General features: G+C 46.1%; 1 protein-coding gene across 1 annotated transcript; it reads right to left on the bottom strand.

Moving 5' to 3' along the window:
- Window positions 1-900: 900 nt before the first annotated feature.
- Window positions 901-24,389, bottom strand: SYDE2 (synapse defective Rho GTPase homolog 2). The gene is made up of 7 exons (XM_015870308.2): window positions 23,861-24,389; window positions 20,545-21,261; window positions 12,316-13,415; window positions 10,224-10,350; window positions 6,001-6,182; window positions 5,654-5,885; window positions 901-3,180 (listed from the first exon to the last, which is right to left on the bottom strand). Exons 1-7 carry the CDS (start codon window positions 23,967-23,969, stop codon window positions 2,678-2,680), a joined length of 2,970 nt encoding a protein of 989 aa, XP_015725794.1. The 5' UTR covers window positions 23,970-24,389; the 3' UTR covers window positions 901-2,677.
- Window positions 24,390-24,425: the final 36 nt, after the last annotated feature.

Raw genomic sequence — 24,425 nt, 5'->3', positions numbered from 1 at the left:
CTGGGGATGTGGGTTCCCAGAAGCTTAACCCCAGATCCAAGCAGAGGATTTCCCTCTTAATCCCAAACAACTCCTACCCATCTCCTGCTCACTCCCGTGGGCTCCAGCCAGCTTGGGATGCTGCAGAGGGGTGGAGAAGCAGCCCAGCACATTCTCCTGTTGCAGCCCCTCAGCTTTCAGTAGTCAAAACTGAAGTTTTCCCCAGCTGAAAGCAGCATTTAGACAGTCCCGTTTAAACAAATTCTGTGAGCTGGTTAGGCCATTCCTGAACCCATCTGTGTTACACCCTGAATACCTGGCAGCACAGACCTACAGACACATTTCTTCTTTCCCTGGTGAAACCTTAGTTTCCATAATATAGAATAACCTTGCAAACAAAAATTCTTTGCTGCTCCCTAGGCCAGCAGGAGCACCTCCCTGGTCAAAACCAGGATGCAAAGTATGTCCTACAAGTGGCCATCACCAGAATAACAGCAAATGTTTCATTTGAATACTACCCATGCTGAAGTGGTTTTGCTTTATTATACTGTAATTAGAGTAACATTAATAACGTCCATCAGACCATTCATTTCCTGTTGTAAGATTAAAATATAAAAACTTGACAAAGCAGCACATCGCTGCACCAACTTACAGCTTCCTGTAGAAAAAGCATCCACTGATTCAACTGTGCTCATTTTCATCACTGAGATCACTATAAAAGATGAAAGCTTAAGGTAATGCTTATCAAACAACTTTAACACCACCACCTTCCAACAATGCTAGCAGATTTTCGCACCCATTGTTCAATACGTCTTCCCAGAAGTTAAGTGCCTGTATGGAAGGAACTCATGTGTGCAGCCAGTGCAAATGCATGGCACAACTTCACATGGCTTTAAAGAATACTAAGTGGGCTCAATCAAATTCTGTTCCTCATTCAAATTTTATTTAGAATTAAAATTTATTTTTCAAAATGTATGCCCATTCTGTAGGTATAAAAGTTAAAAAAAAAAAAAACAACAAAAAAAAAAAAACCACAACATTGATTTATCAATAAATGCTTCTGGTTAAATTTGTATTTTTATACATTATTATTACATTGCAATAACTGTTACGAGTCCTTTAACACTTAGGAAAAAATAAATTAATGGGAATGGTTAAACCACTTGAAACCATGCTAAAATAATTCCTTAGGAAAGAGGGATGAAGTCTGTCCTAGTATTTAACTCCTTGCTCCTGTAAATAAATAACTTCATAAGCAATACAAGGAAGCAGGGGTTAGAGCGAAGCACTTACCCACAGTACCCATGGCCATGGCAGGGTGCCAGTGCCATCCAGATGAACGAGGAGAGTTAAGCTCTGTCCTTTCAGCTGACACAGCCCCCGTGTTGAGCACCTCAGAGCTGAACCACAATCCCACCTCACTCCCCATAACACCTCACCCACCTGGCCCCACTGGGGGAGATCACTTTACCTGAAAGAGTCAGAAAACCTGATTGCCTTTGTGCAGAACTTGAGATTGCATCTCCAGAGCCAGAGGGGCTCAGGCAATCCTACTGGCAGCCAGAACACACAGCTCAACTAATGTGTATGAGCTCTGCAGCCAAAAGGAGCAGCAAAACAGACTGGACCAAGTCTGAGCTTACCAGGACAAACCAGAAGTCTTCAAAACAGCTGTGGATGTCCCTGTTCATTACAGGGGAGCTGGACTAGATGACCTTTAAAGGTCCCTTCCAACTCTAAGGATTCTGTGATCATGTGAAAATATGAAGTGAGCACCTTCAGGAGCCTCATTTCATGAAAAAACAAGAAAACTCTGAAGAATAAAACTAAAGAACAGTGTGTTCATCTCCTCACTGCACACACTGGTCACCCTGAAGGGCAGCCGCACAGATGACTGCTAGAAATCCTGGAAAGTCCTCACAACTACTAAAAGACTGGGGGGGATCTGAGGAGAGCACATGTGAACTGATGCCCTGCAACACAGAAGGTCGTTTAGTTAACCATCCACCCTGCCTTCTCCCTGGATGTGTTTCTCTGCACAAATCCAATGCTGTGCTACACACAAGGCAGCTTCCTGCTGGCATCACCCTCTTTGAATGGGATGTTTCAGAACTCCGGGACCTCTCAAGGTGGACAGACATGCGGGCTCGTACATAGATATATACAACAAGGTTAGAAAAATATTTAATTTTTGCTTGCTTAAATAATTGTTGAAAAGTGTTAATACATGAATACATTAATATTTGTACAATTAAAACTTCATATATAAATATTTATATATTTTATATATATATATATAAAGCACTTTTCATAGCAGCCATTACATATATAGTAAAATGAGTTTGTCTGAAGTTGATGCTGCAAAGCAGCATTAGTCCCCTTCTGAGAGGAACTTCTGTACCAGAGCCGAGTTTCAGGAGGAAGAGCCCTGCTGTTACAAACAGCAGATGGTGTCCGTCCTGCTGTCAGATGCCGCCCACCAAAGGGCATGGCATTTTTAGGGAGAAATGTCACTACACAGAGTCACTTTGCTGTCTCTCAGCTTCTGCCTTAAACACCAGAATCAGGTCAACACACTCTTCTACAAGGAACACAAGGAATGCACAAACACGAGGGAATGCCTTTAAGCGGGTTCGTTCACACAGCAGGCCACGGCCTTGCTGCAGCACGCAGCAGGAGGCACCGCACAGGGCTGGGCTCAGCAGCTCATATTCAGCTTGTTTTTGTTGAGTTCCCTTTCCAGGTTTCCTATCAGGGTATCGATACTTTCCTGTAGATCCCTGAGGTTTGCTCTGTGGCTCCCAGCTGAGTCTATCGCCTGCATTGTCAGGTAGCTCTGGAATGCGTGTTCCTCGGGGAGGGGCTGTGGGCACTTCATCAGGCCATCAGCATCATCAACTCTGCTGCTGTCCTCCCCACTCTCTGAGTCCTCTGAAGGGACATCGTCATAGTCTGCCTCATCCAGGCAGTCCCTGGGGCTGCAGAAGTAGCCTTCCCCACAGCCGCTCCAGTCGCCTGCATAGCGGTTGCTGGAAGGGCTGTCCAGGCCGGCTGGCCTTGGCCGCAGCACCCCGCATGCATCAGTGCTGCTCAGGTTCAGCATCTGTGGTCTCTGTCGCCGCAGCCTCAGGTAACGCAGGGACGACGGGTGCTCGGGAGATGCACTGGGATGTGAAGGTTCCTGGGCAGGTGAGTGGTGCACTAGAAGAAAGGAGAATTACGCCCAGTTTGGCTGAATCCACATGGCATCATGAAGGGTCCGTGACAGCGCCCACGGGCAAATGGCATGCATGATGCGTGCAGACTCTCAGCCAACACACCGTGCTACTACTGCTTGGTCAAATATCATTAGGAAAACCACTGTAAAAGCTTGGCATTGAAGAGTCGTGCCAAATCCAAACTGCAACAGAGAAATCCTCCCTCAGCAGAGATGCTCCCTGAGCACAGGTCACATTCAGGGCATGAGGTAACCACCATCCAGCTCTGGTGCAGACAAAGCAAACCACTTGGCTGAAGGCAATGGCAGAAAGCAGGCACAGCAACAGAGGTTAAAACAACAAAAATACCACTGCAGAGAAACACCTGGAAAAGCTGAAGATGCACCGGAGCTGAATTCTCATGTTTCTCTTTTGCCCTGATGTCCTGCACTATTAATAGAAGCTCACTGGCATTAATTTCTCTAAGCAGCCACAATCATAAGCACACTCCAGCAGGCTTACAGCAGTTACCTGAGCTTACGGTTACACACCACGAGTTACTAACAGCCACCTCCACCACTACCGGCTTCCTACGGTAAACAGCACACATTTTTACTGGCCTGTACCTATTAAATGTCTGAGCCATAGAACCTCTTTATGTTTTAAACAGGCCATGCCCACCCATAATTAGCTGCAGACTTTCCATGCACAAGTGCACTGTTCAGCATCTCACTCTTTCCCTTGCTTCCTTACAGAGCTTCCAGCGCTTCCCCTGCCCACACCGCAACCCCCCCAGGGTGCTCCAGCCTTGCTTTACATCTCACACAGTAGTGCACAATAACTATCACTGCTTTTTTCCCCCCTCTCTCACCGTAACAAAAGCCCTTCTGTTCAGACTCTGCTCCATTAAGATGAAGGGCCATGGGTTAACAATAACTTGCCAGCATTGCATGTTCTAGCCAGACAAGGACTTATTTGTTTTCAGTTGAAAAAACACGGAAATTGAAGTATTACACAACATGTTGATTATCAAGCTGCCCCAATCTACAGGAGATAAAATGAAATAGTCCATACTGCAATCTCTCCTCCAGGTCCAGATGCACTGCTTACAGCTCACTAGATTTCTCTTGCTCACAGCTCCACACTTGTATTTTACCAATAAGTTAGCTGTGCCCTGCATGCTTCTTGCAAGTTGAAGACTTCAGCCTTCTGTTCAAGGTGAGGAGGAGCTCTACTTAACTTACTCATCTCAACAGAAACACATGCTCCCGTGGGCAGAGCTGCACCTACCTGCCCTTGCTTCCTACAGCAGCCACACCATGAACTGCTCCCTGACATCCTGCTGGGCTTCTGTGCAGCATGTGCTGCCCAAGCAGCTTATGGTCCCCCTCTTCTAGCCACACTTCCTACCTCTCCTGAACTGCCTCGTGGGTCTGAGTGAAGCTGGGAGCTTCACCCAGCTTCTCACCCAGAACACCCATGACACTGACCAGCAGCAGCCAGACCATGAGACACATTCACATACTCAGAGTTCCCAGCTGGTTCCTCACAAAACTTCAGAAGTATTCCTGGCTAAGTAAAGCAGAGACTACTTAATACAATCCCTGTAACAACAATACTGCGTGGATTTCAATGCTTCTTATGCAATCATAAAAATCTCTTTAATGAGGCACTATGATTCTTATATGGTTTATGAACTACTAAGCTGAAAGTCTACATGCTTGCATATCTATCCTGTAGTGTGTGCTACAGCACATGCATTTATTCCTCATGCCCACAAATACACAACAAATCCAGACAGCTGCTGCTTGGATTTTTTTTATATTATTTTTTGTTAATTTGCCAGAAATAGATCTTTGGCAACTCTTAACCAATGCTGTATTGCCTATCAGCCCCTTTGTGACCCTCCATATATCCTATGTGGCTCCCAGCTCTCCCACGAAAAGCAGCCAGCCTCCACTTCAAGTAAAATCACACAAATCTAACAAGAAATACAATCAGACATACTATTCCTTTAGATTGACTGCAATTGTCTTAGTGCAGAGTATAAATAAACCACTGAGTCTCTCAGAAACCAAACAGTTCATGAATCCTATACACTCAGAATCCTGATGTGTTGAAGCAAGCAAGCAGGAAAACAACAGGAACTAGAAACGATAGTTCAGATATGGGAACATTACTGCCACTGGCTCTGCCTTCTCTGATGTCTTTACTCACATAAAGCACTTTTCACTGAATTGCTGTCATTTGGTAAAGAAGTAATTAGAACAATAAACTTAACATTAAGCAGTGGTTTAATACAAAGAGTAGCTATATGACTGCATGATTTCTTTACATTAACAGGTGATGCCACAGTACCTTGTATTTTAAGGATCCCGATGCTGCTCAGTTATCCTGTGAATTAATCTACACTGTCACAGTAAAAAAAGACAGCAACAGTTTGACAATTTCCCCTGATTAGATCAGTGAAACAGTACCTGGCCACAGCTGGAGTAAATAGTGAAGAACTTCTATGTGTTTTTTGAAGTCCAGGGCACTAGCGAGCTCCTCTGAGTCAGTGAAGACTCTGTTGTTGTGGTTGGTGGTCTCCTGCCTCTGGCTCAGTAACACAGGTCCAAAACACACAGCTAAATTCTGGCACGTCATCTTATTTACTTCGTGGTAAGAAGCCACCAGCTTCAGGTGATCCAACAGCATCTTCAGGGTAGCCTGCAGAACAAACAGTTGTACATGTTTTGATGTGCTTTAAATCCACTGTGAAAATACCTCTTTATTTTCTGAAGCTGGTAATTTCCCATTACTTGACTCCATTACTACCACTCACCTTCTCAACATCTGGAAGACAATCCAGAAGGGCTGCTGTGTGCTCAGAGTCACTCAGGTCATTTTCACAACCGGTGGCTGCCATCTTCAAGGGATTTTTCACCATGGCATCCACCACTGCTTCATAGAGCTGTTTGGTTATCAGCGGAGAGGGCAGCTCTCGCAGGTAATCCTTTAGGACACCTTCAGAAGAGGTACAACAACAGCTGCTGTTATCAAGCTTTAGGTTCACTGTTTGGAATGGGTTGGAAGCATTAAGGTACACAGAATACACCTGTCTCACAGGAAAATTCTCCATGCCAGTGACAAATTCAGGAGCTAAAGACAGGAGGAGGCAGTAAGTGTAGCATAACACCTGAGTAGCAGCTCCCTGCACAGGACAGGTGCTGGCTACAGCATGCATTACATACTGCTGCATCTCCAAAGCTGGAGGAAAGGTGCTTTTTGTAGGACCTGGCAGCACGGCATCCCGCTTCTATGCCTTCCAGAGATGCAAACAAATGAGAAGGAACTGAGTGTCTGCATTCATGTAAGCTGATGCTAAAATCTGGCCGCATTTCAATGTGAGCCAGTTTCAGTGACTATAAGAAGAAAACCCAGCAGAAGACTTCTGCTTGGCCCTGAAAAGCACACAAACATACTGCTGTGGGGCAGCACATCCAGCACTAAAAGCTCTGAGGGAAACAATCAGCCCTTATTGTCCTCTAAAAGAATAAAGAAAAAGCATTCAGACTATAAATATCTGCCCATTCAGCTAGATTACAACTTAAGAAGTTTGTTAGGAAATGGTGCATTAAAAACCCTTTCAAAGAGGACGCTGTAATTAACAGAGCAGTCTGTCTTCAGATAAGGCACACTTATAAAGATAGAAGATTTTTTGGCACATGCTCCACACAGCTCTGGAAAACCCCACAACAATGTAAATGCTGTCATGTTCTGCTATTTGATAAAGCAACAGTTCATATCAATTCTGTCTTCATAACTTAGCTGCAAACTGAATCGCATTGCAGAAGGCTTTTTATGAGGCTGTTTATAAAAAAATACAAGGAATGGAAGCTAATATTTCCCCTTTGCAACCATGTTTGCATGCAGGAGACAAACAAAGGCTGGCTCCTTGCTGGGTAACTGGTACCACTGAGAAATAAGGAGTGCACCCAGTGCAGAGGCAGCCAGCCAGGCTCTGCCCCACAAGCAGTGCAAACCTGGCAGTGCAAACCTGGCAGTAGGGTCCCGCACAGCCCCTCTGGCTGGGCAGGCCAGCAGCCGGCACACAGGCCCCCAGCACAACATGGGAACGTACTGGCAGGGGCATGAGAAACAAAACCAGACAGCTCTACGTTTTCCTGAACACAATTTTTTCTGGGCTTCTTTGTTTGCTTTGGGGTTTTCTGTCTTTATGCAGAGCAGTTACAGAAGTGGTGTATTACATTTCTGTTTAGTAACTTATTTACATTCCTCCTTTCACAACAATATTTCATCTTCTCAACTTAGAGCCCTGTATACCACGTGCATCCACAGGTGAAAAGCAGAACAATGTGGCAGCAGCAGGCACAGCACAGCACAGGCTGGGATGCCTTTCCCTCTTACTTATGTAAAGCACCAACAGGAAATGCTGACACTGCCATGTTTTGGGTGGGGAAGGCCAAATTCAGAATCAGCTTAAGCAGGAAAGGAGTAAAAATATGTCCGAGTCAGATCAGCTCATGATGCTGCAACAGACACAGCTGATGACTGAGAAGAATTCCTCTGACAGCATCCACAACCATAAGACTACCACCTGCTGAAGGACCTCAGAATCATAGAACAGAGAGAATCATTAAGGCTGGAAGAGACCACCAGATCACCTAGTCCACCCATGAGTACCACGTCACTAAACCACATCCCTCAGTGTCCCTGGTTAAGAGGACAACGTGGGAGCCATTAATGCCCTTCGGCCTTCCTACATGTTTTTGCTATTCACTCTGCCAAATTAGCCCTGTTTTCTTGCAGGATGCCATACTCCCCACTGCTAAGCCACTGGCACGTTCTCCTCGCCATGACCCCTCACCCTACAAAGCAAATTGAGACAGCAAGCTGAGATTACCATCCACTTCAGTGATCCCTCATTTTTCTGGCCCACTGGGCTGTTAACAGTGTTACACGCTTTATTTAGAGATATGAATTCACACGGATGAGAACAGACATGATGCAACAACGCTGCTACTGGTCAGTTCCCAAAACTGGCAGCACACTTGGTTTTGAGCCATGAGCGCCTCTGTAAGCCTGTGCCAACCCCAGGGGCAGTTCTGAGTCAAGATTTAATCGTTAAATGCTCATTCTTTGGTCTTTGGAGAGCTGTCAAAAAAAAAAAAAAAAAAAAAATCTTTATAATTGTCTGGAAAAACAGCACTACTCGAATTTCAAAAAGGACACAAGAAAGCACTTCTCTCCAAATGTGCCAAGATTTATGCTGAGAATTCACATTCTATGGAACACATGCTTTGGCTCAGAGAAGTATGAGTCACGTGCAGCAGCCTCAGCACTGCAAGCCCAGCATGAAGTACTGGGGCAAACAGCCATCGCCCAGGCTCCCTGTACAGCGAGACCACGCTCTGCAGGCTCTTTACTGCCATGCTGAGCACAGCAGGCAGCCCAGCTCTTCCAGCACAAACTGCAGCCTCACCTTTACGCCCAAACAGTGCTGTCCTCAGCTAAGCAGAGAACGGCTCACCCTCACTGATGTGGCTTAAAGAGATGGTAGCGTGGCATCAAAGTACACTTTTCAGATTAAGCACCACACCATAAACTCATGACAGAAAGCACAGTCAGACCGGCACAGCTGCTCTGCCAGGGCCTGCTGTGTCCACTGAGCGCTCCTTCAGATTGAGCTTAGCTTACATCAGTAACAGTGGGTTCTGAGTGCCTGATGTCCCCGGGGACACAATTCTTGTGATGCATTACAGGTTCTTTTGTACACAGATACAAGGAAGGCCCAGCACCCTTCCCCATGATATTCCTGAAAGATTTCAGCAAATAGTTTTGCTGTAGATCATTTCTGGTAGCATGGGAGTGCAATGCCTTCTTTATTATTGTGAAATTAAACATCAAATACATCAAGTATTTCATTAGCCAAACATTTATATTAAGCAAGAATCTGTTTGACATTTGTCTGCTTACAGGTCAACATCAGACAGTTTTTACTGTTTTACAGCAGAATTGATTTACTAAAATTAAGAAAAGTTTTCAATAATAATAAATATCATCATGTTAGAAATCATCACTGCTTCTTTCATGAACCTATTTGAAAGGAGAAGAAAAACATTAAGTTAAAAGATCATTTCTACTATTTACTTCTTCTGTTCACCTTTTCCTAATAGAGGATGCATCACAGCAAAGTGCAACATGATCCCAAGGTTCTGCTTCTGAGAACACTGGTGCTGGTGAGCAATGATGAGCCCAACCATGAGGCCAAGGGAGCTCAGGTGAACTGACCTGCTGGGTCTGTACAAAAGGTTTGGTTAACAAAGAAAATGCCACTGGGCAGCATCTTCTGACACCACCCACAATAATTACCAAATTTACTGAACACAAATTAATTCCCAATACACTGCAGTGAAGCAATCAAATGGGATAGAACTGCTCAATGCCTCTGAATGTCACAAAGTGCTCAGGCACAGAAAATTTACACCCTGGCTGCTGTTGTTGACATTTTCCATCACTGGATAGGAAGTAATGAAATGTTCTTGTCTAATTGCCTCAAGTGATTAGTTTACCCTGCGAACCCTGAAATCAGCTCAGCTGTGGTTTACATAACAAATATAAACAACAGTTACAAAACTGTTCTGCCTTTAAGCAACAAAAAAAACACCTGACAACTTCAGCTGTACTGAGCACCAATGCTACCTTAAAAAGCTGGTGCAGGTGAAGAGAAGCTTTGTCAGAACTTCTGCTCCTCTGCCCCCAGCCCCTCTCCTTCACCAGGATGCTGCTGTGAAAGCCCCCACCTTGTGCAGGTTCCCTTCCTACACCAAGTTCTGTGTGTTAATGGAACTCTACCATCCTCCGACCCAACCACAGCTACTTGGAATACACACCTCCAACGTTACTGAGCTTGCTATTGCAGTACAGAGAAGTAGTTAATGGCTTGTTAAAAAACAATATAAAGCTACTCCAGAGCCCCACCTTTTAAAAAGTATATTATGAGCATGTCAAAATTATATACTGAAAGAGAAGTCAAATCATTACCTGTTATCACATTAATATCTGGGTACCGACTTTCAGAGAGAGTCACCGCTTTGCTGTCCCTCTCAAACGCCTCTCGAAGCTCCTTCTTAACTGCTGCGGAGCCACACAGCCGGTACAGGCCTACAACCTATGGGCAAGAATGACAGCCCCACATCAGCTATTCCCACAAAGCAGAACACATGTCATGCTTGGCCCCACTTGGGAAGTGCAGCAAGATGTTCAAACAAATGTTAAGGAAACTGTAACAATGCAACTACTAGTATTAATTTGATCACATACGCCATCAAAAGTTACTTAAGAGACAGATGACAGGCAAGTGACCAACGCCAAAGCTTTCCACAGCAGTGGACATCCTGAGCAGCATTCACTGAGCCATCCCAAGCCAGGAGCACACCACCAGGTAATTCAGAACCCACTCAGGACTTTGATTTTATATAAAACTTGGGAAACAAAGAAATAAAACAAAGAAATAAACATAATTCTCGTATTCTACTCAATCAGATCAGCATCATTTTTTTTAGTAATAACTGCAAAACTATTTAAGATAAAACTGGGCCTTAAGCAGAGATGAAGAGAAAAAGCATTTCTAAGTATATTACAGCATGTTCCAATGTGCTGGCTTAGAACATGTGCATCCAGGTTTGCAAAGTGTTTGTCTGACCGTACATTAACTCCTGCTTAAATACATGGAAAGTCACTCAGTGGAATTTGCACTCTCTCTTTCCCAAGACCAAATAAGACCCAGTATTTGCCTAAGACAATTTAAACTAAGTTTTCTAACACTATGTCTGAAAGCCAGGCGGAGATGATGTACCATGACAGTAGTCTGCATTCTAAGAGAAAATCAAACGGTCAGAAAAGTGCATGTTTAAAAGTTAACAGTGTATTCTGCATTTTTGTTTCTCCCTGAGCAAATGCACAAATCAGATTTCATGCTCAGAAGCACCAGGTGCACACAGACATCTCAGATCCCAATCGCCTCATTACCAGTGATGCCTTGATTACCCAAAATCATTTGCATGACTAGGTGCTAATATGCCCAAAATAAAGCACTGAAACCATGAGACACAAATACTGGAAAGCATACAACTTCTTTTTTTCCACTGATTTGCATGTTAGGAGAAGCACAAGGAGAATCACGCAGCTATTATCAGTAATGACTTTCAACAAAGTAATTACATACACATACCATTCCTGACTGTATATTTTGATCTAGGTTATACGTAGCCACATTAATCCCATAACATCAGGAAACCATATCCAAACTGTCAGCAATTAGAAGTAGTAACAGTGGTAATTGTGATTACCTCTCGGCTTTACCTGAGCAGGAACAGGTGTAACAGAAACCAGGGGCTCACAGTCTGCAGAGCGATATGTAGCAGTCCTCTCACCAATTTCAAATGAACTGCCAAGGGACAACATCTCTCCTTAGGACTGCACATCTCTTCTAACAAATTTCTAGTCTAGCAGCTGTAACTGGGGATTTGTTTCTGTAACATTTCTTCTCCATTGGGTTACACCAACTGAAGTAAGTTGCATAAGGTCCAAAAGAACACATTGGGCCTTACTGCCTTTCCTAATCCTAAGTACAACTTGAAGAAAGGCAAGGAGAAGCAGTGTGAAGAAACAAATAACCTATCTTCTCAATAGCTCTTCCTCATCTTCATGTTGTGCATCAAATGTGGGAGGGTGTACTATACTCCTTGTGCATCAGTACACTGTGTCCTTAAAGAATGATTTGTGCCTCAGGAATCAGACATTTCCAAATCCTAATCTCAGCTCTGCCTTGTTTTGGAGGTGATTCTACATGCTGGGTGCTGCAGTCCTAAAGCTACTGTGAGCAAGTGTTCTCCTTTACAAGGGCAAAGTTGGAAGCACTGATTTCACAGTCCTGTTATTCTTCCCCCAGTACAATGACTGGTGTTCACCACACGATGGGAGTAAGAAAACAAGTTAAAAACCTAAACATAGAAAGGGTTTTTAACTACCCCTTTTCCACTCACCACTCCTGCTCCAGAAGTAACAGTGCAAAGATCTGCAACAGAGATCCAGACACAGCAGTATTAACAAAACATTAAGATATATACAGTACCTGGCAGCCCCTTTTTTCAATTTCCATTACGCATTTCTGAATTAAAAGCGGCACCATCAGGCCTGTATTTTCCTTCTCTACAACTTTTCGAGCATCTACACCAAACATCACTGGTTCCCGATCTGCATCCAGACCATCAAGAGAGTTTTCCCACTGTTCCATAAGCGACAGTTTGACATAAATTAGCCCCCTTGGTTCCAGTCTGACAGCCAGCTGATGTGTCTTCGTCACCCGAAAGAGAGTGGGAAGAGCCACAGTGCCATGACAACAAACACGGTTTTTCCGTGGGGTAGGCTCCCAGCTGAACACCACCAGCTTTAAGTGCTGAGCATTTTCAATTTCTATGTTGAATGTGTGGTCCATATCTAGAAATGCTGTCCTACATGTAAGCAGGGCTGTTCTTGCTTTGTTTACTGAGTCAACCTGTATTGCACAAAAGACATCTTTTGAGTCTATTCTTGGTGGTTTCAAGTCCTCAGCACCATAAAAGTGAATGCTCATAAGTCCAGAGATGTACTGGGAACACTTGGGTTGATCAGAAAAGTTGTAATGCCTGAAAGCATCGATATCTATCTCAGTTTTACCACTGTTACTTGGAAGGCTCTCTTTTCCTTTCCCACACTTGGTTTCATGTCCATGTTTACCCGATTTGGATATGAGTTCAGGAGAGTCACCATCACTGAGGTAACCACCTTTGCTGGAGGATTTGGAACTCCTTGAGCTTTTCTTTTTGTAGGTGTGCTGTGATGACACACTGCTGTCGAGATGGTAACGACTTATGACGTTCCTGCTGGCAGCTGCGGATGAGTTTCCGGAAGATGGCAAAGATGCTGTATGGCTTGTATCCCGAGCGCTCCCTTTCAGTAGAGAAGAAGGATGATCTGAGCTATTATGGCTTGAATTTCCCTTGACACTCAGCTTCCTGCTAAGTTCTGGCAGTTTTTTCATTTTCATGGAAAGCTTCCTCACAGTTCTGGGAGATTTAATTCGATCGGGGAAAGGCCAATTGATTGACCCACTTTTTTTCAAGGGACTAGGACTTGGAGGAGAAACTTCTGTTATTGGTATATCAATCTTGTGCGCAAGTACAACTCCAGGCCCTTCAGGAAAAAAAAATACATAAAGAGAATAAGCAAACGTTTTGTAACTGCAGTTCACAGTAATGAAAATAAAATACTGAACTAAAGGAAAACACCTTGATTTGTCTTAACATGATAAATATAGTTAATTCAGATGACTTTCCTTTACCAGTTAGAGATATTAACAAGCACCCAGAGAGCTGCACTCTGTTGGTCTGTGCAGCCAAATCTGGCAGTTCATAGTCAGGAGCCTGATTTGTTCTGCTCTATAGAGATGAAAGAGCCAGAATCTACAGATAAACAAATGAGCTATTTCACCCACTGCATTCAGCTCTTGTCCATTTGTGTTACATCCCTCTCATCCAGGCAGACACAATTGCATTCCTGGGGCACAGGTGCAATGAAATCAGTCTCCAAAGGGAAAGCACTGGAAAATGACAAGTGCACTTCTGCCCACAAAGCAGTTAGCCACAAAGATTAACACATCAGCATTGCCCTCTCAAGTCTAAAGGAAACACGCACATCCCTGGTAAAGGACACTGCTATACTACTTTGCATTTCCCTCTCTTACCCAAAAGACGCTCTGGAGAAGCGTCTCACCCCTCTTCCTGCATTTCTTTCACCTCCCCTTTCCTGCTGCAGGGAGGAGGAGCAGGAAAGCAACAAGGATTTATTTATTCCAAAAGCTGCACTGTGCACTGCCTCATTCGTGCCAGCAATTTTCCCTCTTTCCTGGCACAGCCTCCCTATGTCAGGGCTTAAAGCTATACAGTTCCCAACTGACACCACTGTGGGAAATCTTTTGGAAAACCTCTCTTCAAGGAACAAAAAAATCATAACAGCAGGCACCGATGTTGAAAAGGAAAAGAATGAGAGAAGAAACATCTACATTCGTTTGACAGTGCAGGACAAGTAGTGAAGGGGTACAATCAGAATAGGAAGTTGTTATCAGTAAATTCAGTGCATGACTCACAGAGACATGAACTTGTAGCTCACTTCATGCTTGAATGTTTAAGAGAACCCAAAAATCAAATTTCACCTTAAGCCTTTCTTCTCGCCACCAGCATGAGGCAGTAATGACTGCAGGAAAGGCAACAGATTCACTTCAGTTGCTGCAGTATGCAAGAGGGGAACTGAGGCCAGAACAAATAAAATTTCATGAGTACTCTCATTTAGAGCCACTTTTCTATCCACTGAGAAACTAAGAGTGTCTTTTGTAAGAACAACCACTCCATTCCTTCATTCCAGGCAAGCCCTGGCAGCACTCATGCAGCCTTTTGCTCCCGGTTGGGAACCAGAGCTCCCAGCACACTCAGCCCTGCTGCTGCTGCTGCCCCAGCTGCTCAAGAACCAGGGGGCTGTGCCTGTGTTAGCAGGGGGAATCCACCCTGCTCACTGGGGAAAGGCAAACCCTACTCACAGCACATACAAGGAAGGAAAGAAGAGCTGCTTTCTCGAGGTACACAGCAAATCATTATTTACAGCAGTTTCTTTTACAGATTTTTCTGATGCTTACTGATTCCAATCACTATTAAGTAAGTCCAAATCACTATTTGCTTACAAGAGCGCTTTTATAGCAAAGTTTCAGTCATAAAGAACAACACACGGTATCTGTTTTCTAGAGTAACAGAGGAAAAAGCCTTTAGCCCTGCATTGCTTGGAGGAGTTCCTTGCCTGCTGTTCCGGCAGTAGCTGGCAGGAGACATGGGGTATGACAGAGCCGGACAAAGCCTCGCTTGTGCTGCAGATCACAGCATAGCCATGCTGGCCCAGAACACCCCATAGCAGCCTGTGCTGCGTTGGCATTCACCTCCCCTTTCTGCTCGAAGTCTCTGGCATGGGCTTAGCAAAGCAGGCCATCCCATTCAACTTCCCTCCATCTCAGGAGAGCTGCAGAGGCAGTCTGACATCCTGACTTTCGCAGGTATGACTTCTTCTGCCTCCAGCACGAGGAGGTTTAAACAAAACACAGAGCTGACAGGAGCTGGTTGTGTGGGACTGATCCCACCAGTGTCATGCCCCCACTAACACCAGTGATGTGCTGAGGTATGGACAACATTTCCAAGTGCTGACATGGTGACTGCTAACAAGCTGCAATAGGGACCTGCAGCACAGTCACATCACATTCCACTTCCCAGCCTTCTCACCTTGCCAGTTTCCTTTCTGTCCCACACAGGTGACATCTGACATTTCAGAAATGCCTTAGGGAAGGCTGGCAGGAGGAGGGGAAGCACCAGAAGCACTGGGGTGCCAATGTCAGCCCAGGTAGTAGGGGGGTGACGATGAGGTGCGGCTGACAATGCACTCTGCACATCTGCCTTGCACTTCCTGGCAGCATCAGCTGCACAAAGAGCAGAAGAAAGAAGCTTTTGAAGGATGCCCCAACCCAGGGATGGACAGCTTGCCACAGAACAAGTTGGGGACCATCCCAAGAAAGCACTGCACTGAGCCAAGTGACTGCACCAGGGCTGCCTCCCTGAGCTGGTTTAGGAGGATGGGTAAAGCCTACAGGTTTTATTTGTTCCACAGTATGGCTGCACGTAGGACAAAGATTCTCCACAGCCACAGAGACAGGTGGCCCCTGGACATGAGGTGCTCCACAGACACCAGCTGCCCTTCCCCTCATGGTCAGGGGACAGCAGGGCCCAAAACCTCACCTACACAGCTGTGCCCTACAGGAACAGTAGGCAAACTCCCAGCACACAGCCAGCTAGGCACACATTGTGATCCCACACAGTAACAATCACGTCTAACCCTGCTTAGCATTGTCCCTCTGTGCCTGGATGGATGTGCCACTGTCAGACTGCCTGCCAAGGAGCCTGCTACATTACAGGCATATTTGATTATCCCATTCTACGCGCAACATTCCTCACTGCTTAAGGAAGGGTTTCTGAGTTACTCCAAACCTCTTGAGAAAGCCTGTGAATCATTTTTGGGACCCCAAAATGAGATGAGTAAGTCAGAAAACATCAGTTCCTCATCACACAGAGATATTAAAATACCAAACAGCCATGCTCATAACTAAGGGAAATGCTGAGCTCTGACCCAACTAAAGCTGATATGTAATTTCATTTTTCCTGCCACTCTCCAGAAATAATAAATACGTTGCATCTGACACTGAAAGGGTATCTCTAGAAAAAAACGACACAAGGGCTGATTTTTAGGCCATTTCATTTTAGAAAGAGGAAAAAAAAAATACAGCTTGGACTAAGAGGTTATAATTTTCAAAACCAAAGCTTCCCTTATGTCCTAGATTTTTTACTTCTCTATTTTTAAAAGTCAACCCAATGTATAACTTGGAAAAACTTTTTTTTTTTTTTTTCCCCAAAAGCAACAAATCAGCACAGAAAAGCCCAAACAGCTCAAAATCATTCTCAGAGCAAATGACAGCTGAGTGAAAAAAGGCTGATGTTTTTTCTGTGCTAGATTCCAGAAGAGATACCAATCTGGATCCTCAGCTGACACAAATAGCGTGGCTCTACTGAAGCCAAAGGGTGGTAACTTACTTCAGCTCAGGCCCACTTCATTTTCAGATAGTTCTACATCCACCCTGATAGAAAGCCTCACAGCAAAGCTGAAAACAGTGCTAGGAGAATTCATGCTATATCAAATGCAAGCAACTTCAATTAAGATGCAAGGAAAGTAACCCCCCTCATCCATATTAGCAAAAAAAGTTTCTTAAATGAGGATAGAATGTAATTATTTCTGTGTAACAATTATCTAAACAAAAGGAAGGACCTTCTTTTAGCCTGCTAAAAGAGAAGCCCTTTTTTAACCCCTATGAAAACCACTATTTTGACCAATTTGGTCTCTGTGTTCAATCCCACATGATGCTTCAAAGTCAAGGAATGGAGAAACTATTAAGACAGTAAAAAAAAACAAAAAAACAAAAAAACAAAAAAACAAAAAACAAAAAAAAAAAACACAAAAAAACCCAACAATCCTCTAAGAACTCATTAACAGTAGTTCATTTCCTTCCAATACACAGCCAAACACACAGAGACACTAAGTAAGCTGTGACAAACCCATCACTGCTGGGGTCACACTTTCAGGAGCAGAAGTCGCACACTATTTTACACAGGCTACACTGTAAGAGTCTGTCAGGCTGACCCTGCACCATCATCCTCAGTGCCCCCTGCTGGGTGACCCCTTGAGAGGGGACAACGAGCATGTTTAACAGCACTCCAGGTCACCTGCCAGGCTTAAGAGCTTGCTATCTGCAAACAGGAATGAATTCCTGGCAAATATTCTAAATGTTAATGATTCCCTGTGTCACACAGACCACAGCAGGCTTCATTAGAATGCTGGCGTTGGACCAAGAGCCATCAGCCCCAGTGCCAGGTGTGCCTCATTTGGACTGCTTGCACTATATTCTCTTCCCCTCATGGTTTCTTACATGGGATAAAACGCAGCTCCATTTCCTCAGTAAGATGATGGAAACATTATTCCATACAAAACAGAAGATCAAATAAATAACTGCTTTACTTTAGCTGCTTCAAGTCTTCGGTTGCTACAACCACTAATCCTGCCCCCCAGCAGGTCCTTGCAGTAAGTCACCAAAATGGATCAAAGACAGATCCCTGGGTAGGCCCACCGCCTTCCAAAGCTACCGGCTTTGGAACCTGTAGCAAAAGAAGGAACTACAAAGGGACACTTCCTCAGTGCCTTGAGAGTGATACACAAATCTAGCAACACCTTCAGCAAGAGTACAGCCAAACAGCTGTACGAAAAATTTACTTCAAAACTTTATATACTGGAAAAATTCTAAATGCAATATGAAAAACATGCTCTATGGTCCACCTAAATTTCCACCTAAATTCTTCTGTAGCCCCAAGAACATGAGCTGGTGCTATGTTCCTACATTTGTACCTCAGCAAATTTTCTTCTTACTGTCGCCTTTTGTCTGCTTGACATCAACAAAATGCATAAACAGAAGTGTATTTCCTAATTGCTGCAGTATAGGGGTGGTTTTTTTCTTCCTTTCTAAAAACCATCACGGCTAGAATTATTCAACAAGGAATTACCTGACAGATCCTATTAGCATACACGGCCTTTACAGGAGAAAGTAACCCGATTAACACTAGGAACTAATAATGCAAGTTAAGACAACAGGAAAATCAACACCTCTACAACCCATGTAAAAAGAAACATTTACAGGACATATCTATTCACTGCTTTGTATGAGAAGACCCTCAGCAACCAAATTCTTTTACATTTTTTCTTCATATTTCCATTGGAAAAAAAATCCATGACCGCTTCCTCAGATCCAAGTGAGGCAGAGCACTGTTTAAAGCTTAATTGGTTAAACCACTTGCACTGACCAAAGAAGATAGCATCAAATGAAAATGGTATACACCATATATATAAATAATACATAGAGTATATAATAATAATAATAAATGAAATGAAAATACGTCTTTTACTGGATTCTGTAGTATCCTACTTTTTTCTGTCTTCGCTTCTCAAAATCTCTCTTAGACTCCAGTATCAACCACTACGGACACATATAAAATTACAGCAGTAATGAAGATAAGCAGACTTTTCCCCAAAGCAGTAATTGAGTATTTGTCAGGAGTTACTGCTTGACCTATATACACATCCATTTTGCAGCAACTGTGTAATTCAAGCAAGGTTCAAGCACAAATAAAGTTAAACTGGCCATGTTGCCCTCATGCAGTAATTGCGCATGGATGAGCTGTCATCTTAAATTTGGCTGAAAATAACTGTAGACACCTCACTTCTCCATGATAAAGGCAATTACTGAGCAGCAGGGATCCACCTCATCACCAGGTCATCTGTTCAGTCTGGTCACTATTAAAAACATGCAAAAAAAAGAACTGCATTTAAAGTAGCTAAATCAGCTCTAAGCACAACAAACCAGCTGGGGGAAATTCATCACATTTTTTTCCTGGTTTCATGGAAAACACTTTAAATAGATAATTTTGTTTTCAGGAGTAAATGTTTTTTCAGTATTAAAAAAAGGGGGGGGGGGGTATTCTCTTTCTTGCATAAAGGGTTTCATTTTTTAAGGAGAATCGCCCATACATCAAGGGCTTAATGACTAAATTGGAGTCAAACAGCACAGAACGTGCTCATGGCTTTTCCAACGACCCCACATCCTGACCTCTCCAAACTGCCTTGAGCTCCAGCATTGAAAAAAAAATACCAGCATGGTATTTCAGCAATCTTGCAAGCGAACATAACCGGTCTAAGTATTTAATGCAGGCTATAAAGTGAACTATTTCTAAATTCATGTTCCCAGAGTACTTTGGGACTGAAAGTACACTCAGATCGGCAGCATTTCCACAAAGAGAACAAAATGTGAGCTCCCAGAAGAGAGGACAGAGTACTTTTTCTTCTGCTATTTACAGAAGTTGCTTTGGTGCCTCTGAAAACATCTCCTATTCCCAGAAGCCAACGCTGTGCTAAGCCCAGGCAATGAAGCTTCTGGAACTTACAGACCTGGGACCAATTTGCCAGGACTGAGTGGGAGGGGGACAGAGCTCCTTCAGAGTGCAATGCGGAATGAGAGCCTGGAAATGAGCTCTGGGGCCTCTCCGCTTTTAATTATGAAAATACTGTATGCCCACACGAAGCAGATGATTACATATAGCATTCATATAGTCTTCCCGAAAGTATTTACAAAAAATCTCAGGCAGGAAGTTAAAGAAACTTCTAAAGATAGTAAGTAATTTAAAGTCTGGAACGCAAGACCCGAATGAGGCACTAGCTAACAGAAAGGAAACCAAGTGGGTCCTCTCATTAATATGCTTAAGCCCACTTGGTAAAACCTTTGTTTTCAGCCAGCTTGGAGCCAGACCAAACAAGGTCTGCTTGGAATTAGATTCCAAATTAAAGCTGACTCCACAGGCAGAGACAAACCACATCCGGACATGCCAGGTGAGCAAACTGACTGAAAAGTCACTGCAGCTCTACATTTAGCAGGTATCAATAACCCTACCTGAGACTTTTTTTCCTCTTTTTTTTTTTTTTTTTTTTTAAATTTAATGAACATAACATGCACTGCTACTGGAAAAGTGCTTGATCCAGATAAAAGGAGGAAAAAGAGAAAAGAAACATAAGAAAGGCTTATTATTCTTTTAAAAGAAAGCAGAGGATAAGACATCTTTGTCTACCTAAACCCTCTTACCTGCTGAGGGGCACTTAAATGCAGGATTGTCCTCTGCTGCCAGTGCACTCTGCGGCTTGCAGGCAAACCTCTGCCGGTGCTGCAGCTCTCCAGGCTGTGTGGTGTCAGCAGGACCCAGCTCACCCGGCTGAGTGTCCCTTGCTCTCTCTGGGGAGCGTGGGGGCACATCGAAGGGCCCCAGTGCCTGCCCCAGGTCCCTGACGGGCAGGCTTTTGCAGCAGCCTGCAGAGCAGTCTGCAGTGACAGGGTTATGGGCAGCAGAATGGAGAACTCTCAGGACATCTGGCTCATCATCTTCAGGGATGGGGTTATACCATATTTCTCCTTCATCATCTGCATCGTTGTCCTCACCAAAGTCAAAGGCACAGTGTTGCAGCGTGGCGGAACCTGTGGCATTCGGAAAGGTGCTTGCAGCACCACAGCTGGGGATGGGGCCTCCCGGCCCTCCCGGGGACCTGGCAGGAGCCCCCTGCACCCTTGGTGCGGGCAGAGGGCTGGGGGACCGTGGGGTCGGGGTGACAGCCCCTGGTGTCTTCTTACATGTGCTTTCTCCCTCCAGGCGGGGGGCTCGGTGGGTGCTCTGGTGCAGCCAGTTGCGCTTCTTAGAAACAGTGATGCTGTTCATCTGTGGCCGGTGCTCAGGGAGCTCGCTCGCCTTCGGAGACTTGGGCTCCTTCCTGCTCCGCGGGGCTACGTATACATTTTCTATTAGATCTGCTGTTAGAAAGGGAGAGAGAAGGAGAGACAAACGCTCAGAATATCACATTGCTTTTAGCAGGATAGATGAAGACATACAGCATCGTATCACGTTCGCCTTAGACCTCATTCGAAAGGACAAAAGACAAGGTGATGCTATCATCAAATTACACGTCAGCCTGCCAAAGAAGAACATGTGTGTAATTAATGAAAAGTCAGGGTTGTTGGGCTGTATTTTAACACCGTGTAATTTAGGTAAATGGCAGCGAGAGCTCTGTGTAAAGGTCAGGCAGACTTAGGCAGAAACAGATCATTTTGCTCTAGTAATTCTGTGCGTGCAGTGGATTTGTTATCCACTGTTCTTATGATGTATTTACATTGTGCAGACTCCCTTCTGTATTAAGGTATAAAACAAAGGTGGGGATCTACCTAGCACAGAAGCCTCCAGCAAGGACTGTCCTTACTGCCATACCCTTTGCCCAGGGCAGAATTTAAGTAGAAAACAAAGGTGGGGATCTATCTAGCACAGAAGCCTCCAGCAAGAACTGTCCTTACTGTACCCAGGGCAGGAACAACCTTTGGTTCATGAGGACAAAAAGAAGAGAGGAAGAAGCAGATATCATGACAAGTTTTTAAATACATCATTTTACAACAAAATTTTCATTTAACAACAAATCAAACTCCATTCGCAACTTCCAACTTGACACAACCGCACCACAGCGAGGCTAAACCCATAATGGTGTTCCACAGGGGCAGGGGGGCTTCTACCCTGACCACCCCAGAGCCTCCCTTCTCCATGGAGCTAAGAAATGGCTCCTACGCCAATACAAACACACACCACACCAAATCTGTAAACCCACCAACAGCAACATCTGTCACTCCTTGCACTGCCAGGGACTTTTGCAGGCCCTCTGCAGGGCTGCCAGCCCCCAGACCCTGAGACACGCTCAGACCTGCTGTCACTGTGTGCTGGGCAGTGCCGTGCTGTGGTGCTCTCAGCACACATCTGGGCAGCTCCTCTGCAGCATGCTACCTACATGAGCCTCCTGCAGGAACAGCAGCCAGCAGCAGCTGCAGAGCACTGCAATAACCTCCTGCTTGCAGGGGCACGCCGCAGCCACGCTCGCACACAGCTCTCTGCTCTGAGTCTCCAAATCAGCCAGCTCTGCCAAAAGCCATTGATTGCAAATGCTCACTGAATCCCATCCAAATGATACACTTGCATTTAGGTCTTCCAAGCACAGCTCTCACAACCCAGGGCTGTGTTTGCAAGCGCTGCTTCCCCTTTATTCCAGTTTGGCCCCGATCCTGAAAGTCCTTCTGTGGGTGTTTATTTTAATAACAAACTGTTTCACATGCAAGTATCTGAGCACCCAGCAGCTCCAGGGAGAACAGCAACTCCCAAACGCCAACAGCTGTTATAGTAACCAGAAATTCAAATAAATACGAAGCTCAAGAAGATACAGGGGTGACGAATATGCTTCCTGCTCCAGAGCAAAGCTTCATTCAGCAGAACGCCATCAGCTCTGCTCAGTGCAATCAGTGCATTCCCAGAGGCAGACCCTGCACAACACAGACCGAAGCAGCGCTCCCCCCAGAAGGGTTCAGCACAGCGTTGGGGTGAACAAACATAAGGGCAGACAAACAGGCAGGTACTCAACCCACCTCCCACTCCATCTACAAAACGTCAAACATATCGCTAAAGTTAAAATACAGGAACACCACAGCACATCCAGAGCTCCAGATGCAGAGCTTCAGCTCAGCTGAGGTCAGGACAAATCCCGTGCCTATTACGTACACATATCAAACATCTCACTGCAACGCCAGGCGCTGCTTCTCAGCTTATAACGCGGCAGGGAACGGCCTTCCCAGTCCCCCGGCACAGCATCCAGCAGAACGCACAGCTCCATTGGGCTTCCAACAGCCGCCTGCTCCCTGCCCGGTCTGCACATCCCCTTGCACACAGCGGGGCTGCTGCCAGGCAGCGCGGCCAAAGCACGGTCCGTGGGCATCAAACTGTGTAAAAAAAAAAATCAGGGAGGAAACAAAAGCGAGAGAATGACAAACGGTCATGAGGGCAGGAGCCGCGAACGGCCGCGTGATGAGCGCCCGAAGGGGCAGCGGTCTGACAGCGAGCGCCTCTCATGGGAAGGGGGAATTCTGTCCTAAGCAGGATGAGCGACGTGGTGAAAGCGCGCCCGAGGGCCGATTGTCGGCCGAGGCGGAATTCGCGTAGAAGCGCTACTGCAGCTCGAAACTAACGCGAAGTCTTCTCAAACTCTGGCAGAAAGGCGCTTCCGAAGCCCGGCTCAGCCCGCTCCCCGCACCGACCTGCCCGGCACAGCCGCCCCGTCCGCCTCGGGGTTCCCTTTTCGTTACCTGCGCTCCCCGCCGGCACCGCGCCGAGCCGCCCCGCGTACACGAACCGGGCAGATGCGGCGCGGAGCTCGGAGAAACTCGCTCCACGACTCGGAGAAGCGCCACGCCGGCAACCCGCGCCCCTCCTCTCCGCTCCCCCCCTCTCCCCCTTCCGATGGGGCCCGACCCCGCGCTCCGCTCCGCACGTGAGAGCGCCCCGGAGCCCCGCGTCCCCCCGCAGCCCACGGGCTCTTTCTCTTACCCTGCGGCCCGCGGCCCCCGCCGTGCCGGTGCGCGCCGCCCGCCGCCGCCCCGCGCGGGGACCTCCTGCCGCGCAGCTTGGAGAGCGTCCTGCGCAGCGGCTCGGCCATTGCTGAGCGCTCAGCGGGCGGCGGTTCCCCGGCACGGCGGGAGCTGCCCCATGGCGCCGTGCCTCCCCTCGCCCGGCTGCCGCCGCGCCGCCGCCGCGCACATACTTGGCATAGCTGCGCGGGGCGAGAGGCCGCCCCGCAGTGCGCATGCCCCCGCCGCCCCACCGCCGCTCCCCGACGGGGGCCGGGACCGCCTCGGCGGCGGCTCGACGGGTGACCCCGCAGCCGCAACCGGTGCCCGCCCCGACAGCCGGTGGGACCGAGCAGCCCGGCATAGCGGGGAGCGCTGCCCGGCTGCTGAGGTTCGCCAGCACGGAGCGTGTTCGCGGGTTTTGCCCCTTGGTAAATTCGAAGGGAAGGGCTGCCCCGAGAAGCTGTGGATGCCCCGAGAAGCTGCGGATGCCCCCAGCCGTGGAGAGCTCAAGGGCAGCCTGGGTGAAATCTAGGCAGCCTCCG

The sequence above is a fragment of the Coturnix japonica genome, chromosome 8 (genome assembly GCF_001577835.2).
Source record: "Coturnix japonica isolate 7356 chromosome 8, Coturnix japonica 2.1, whole genome shotgun sequence".
NCBI classification, from domain to species: Eukaryota; Metazoa; Chordata; class Aves; order Galliformes; family Phasianidae; genus Coturnix; species Coturnix japonica.
This window is presented reverse-complemented; position numbering and strand designations above follow the sequence as displayed.

Excerpts from the sequence above, each read along its gene's own strand:
- SYDE2 (XM_015870308.2), bottom strand. The coding sequence starts at position 23,969 with ATGGCCGAGCCGCTGCGCAGGACGCTCTCCAAGCTGCGCGGCAGGAGG. Across the intron at positions 21,262-23,860 it reads CGGGGGCCGCGGGCCGCAGG|CAGATCTAATAGAAAATGTA; the intron begins GTAAGAGAAAGA and ends CCTTTCTAACAG. Across the intron at positions 10,351-12,315 it reads TTGAAAAAAGGGGCTGCCAG|GTTGTAGGCCTGTACCGGCT; the intron begins GTACTGTATATA and ends TCTTGCCCATAG.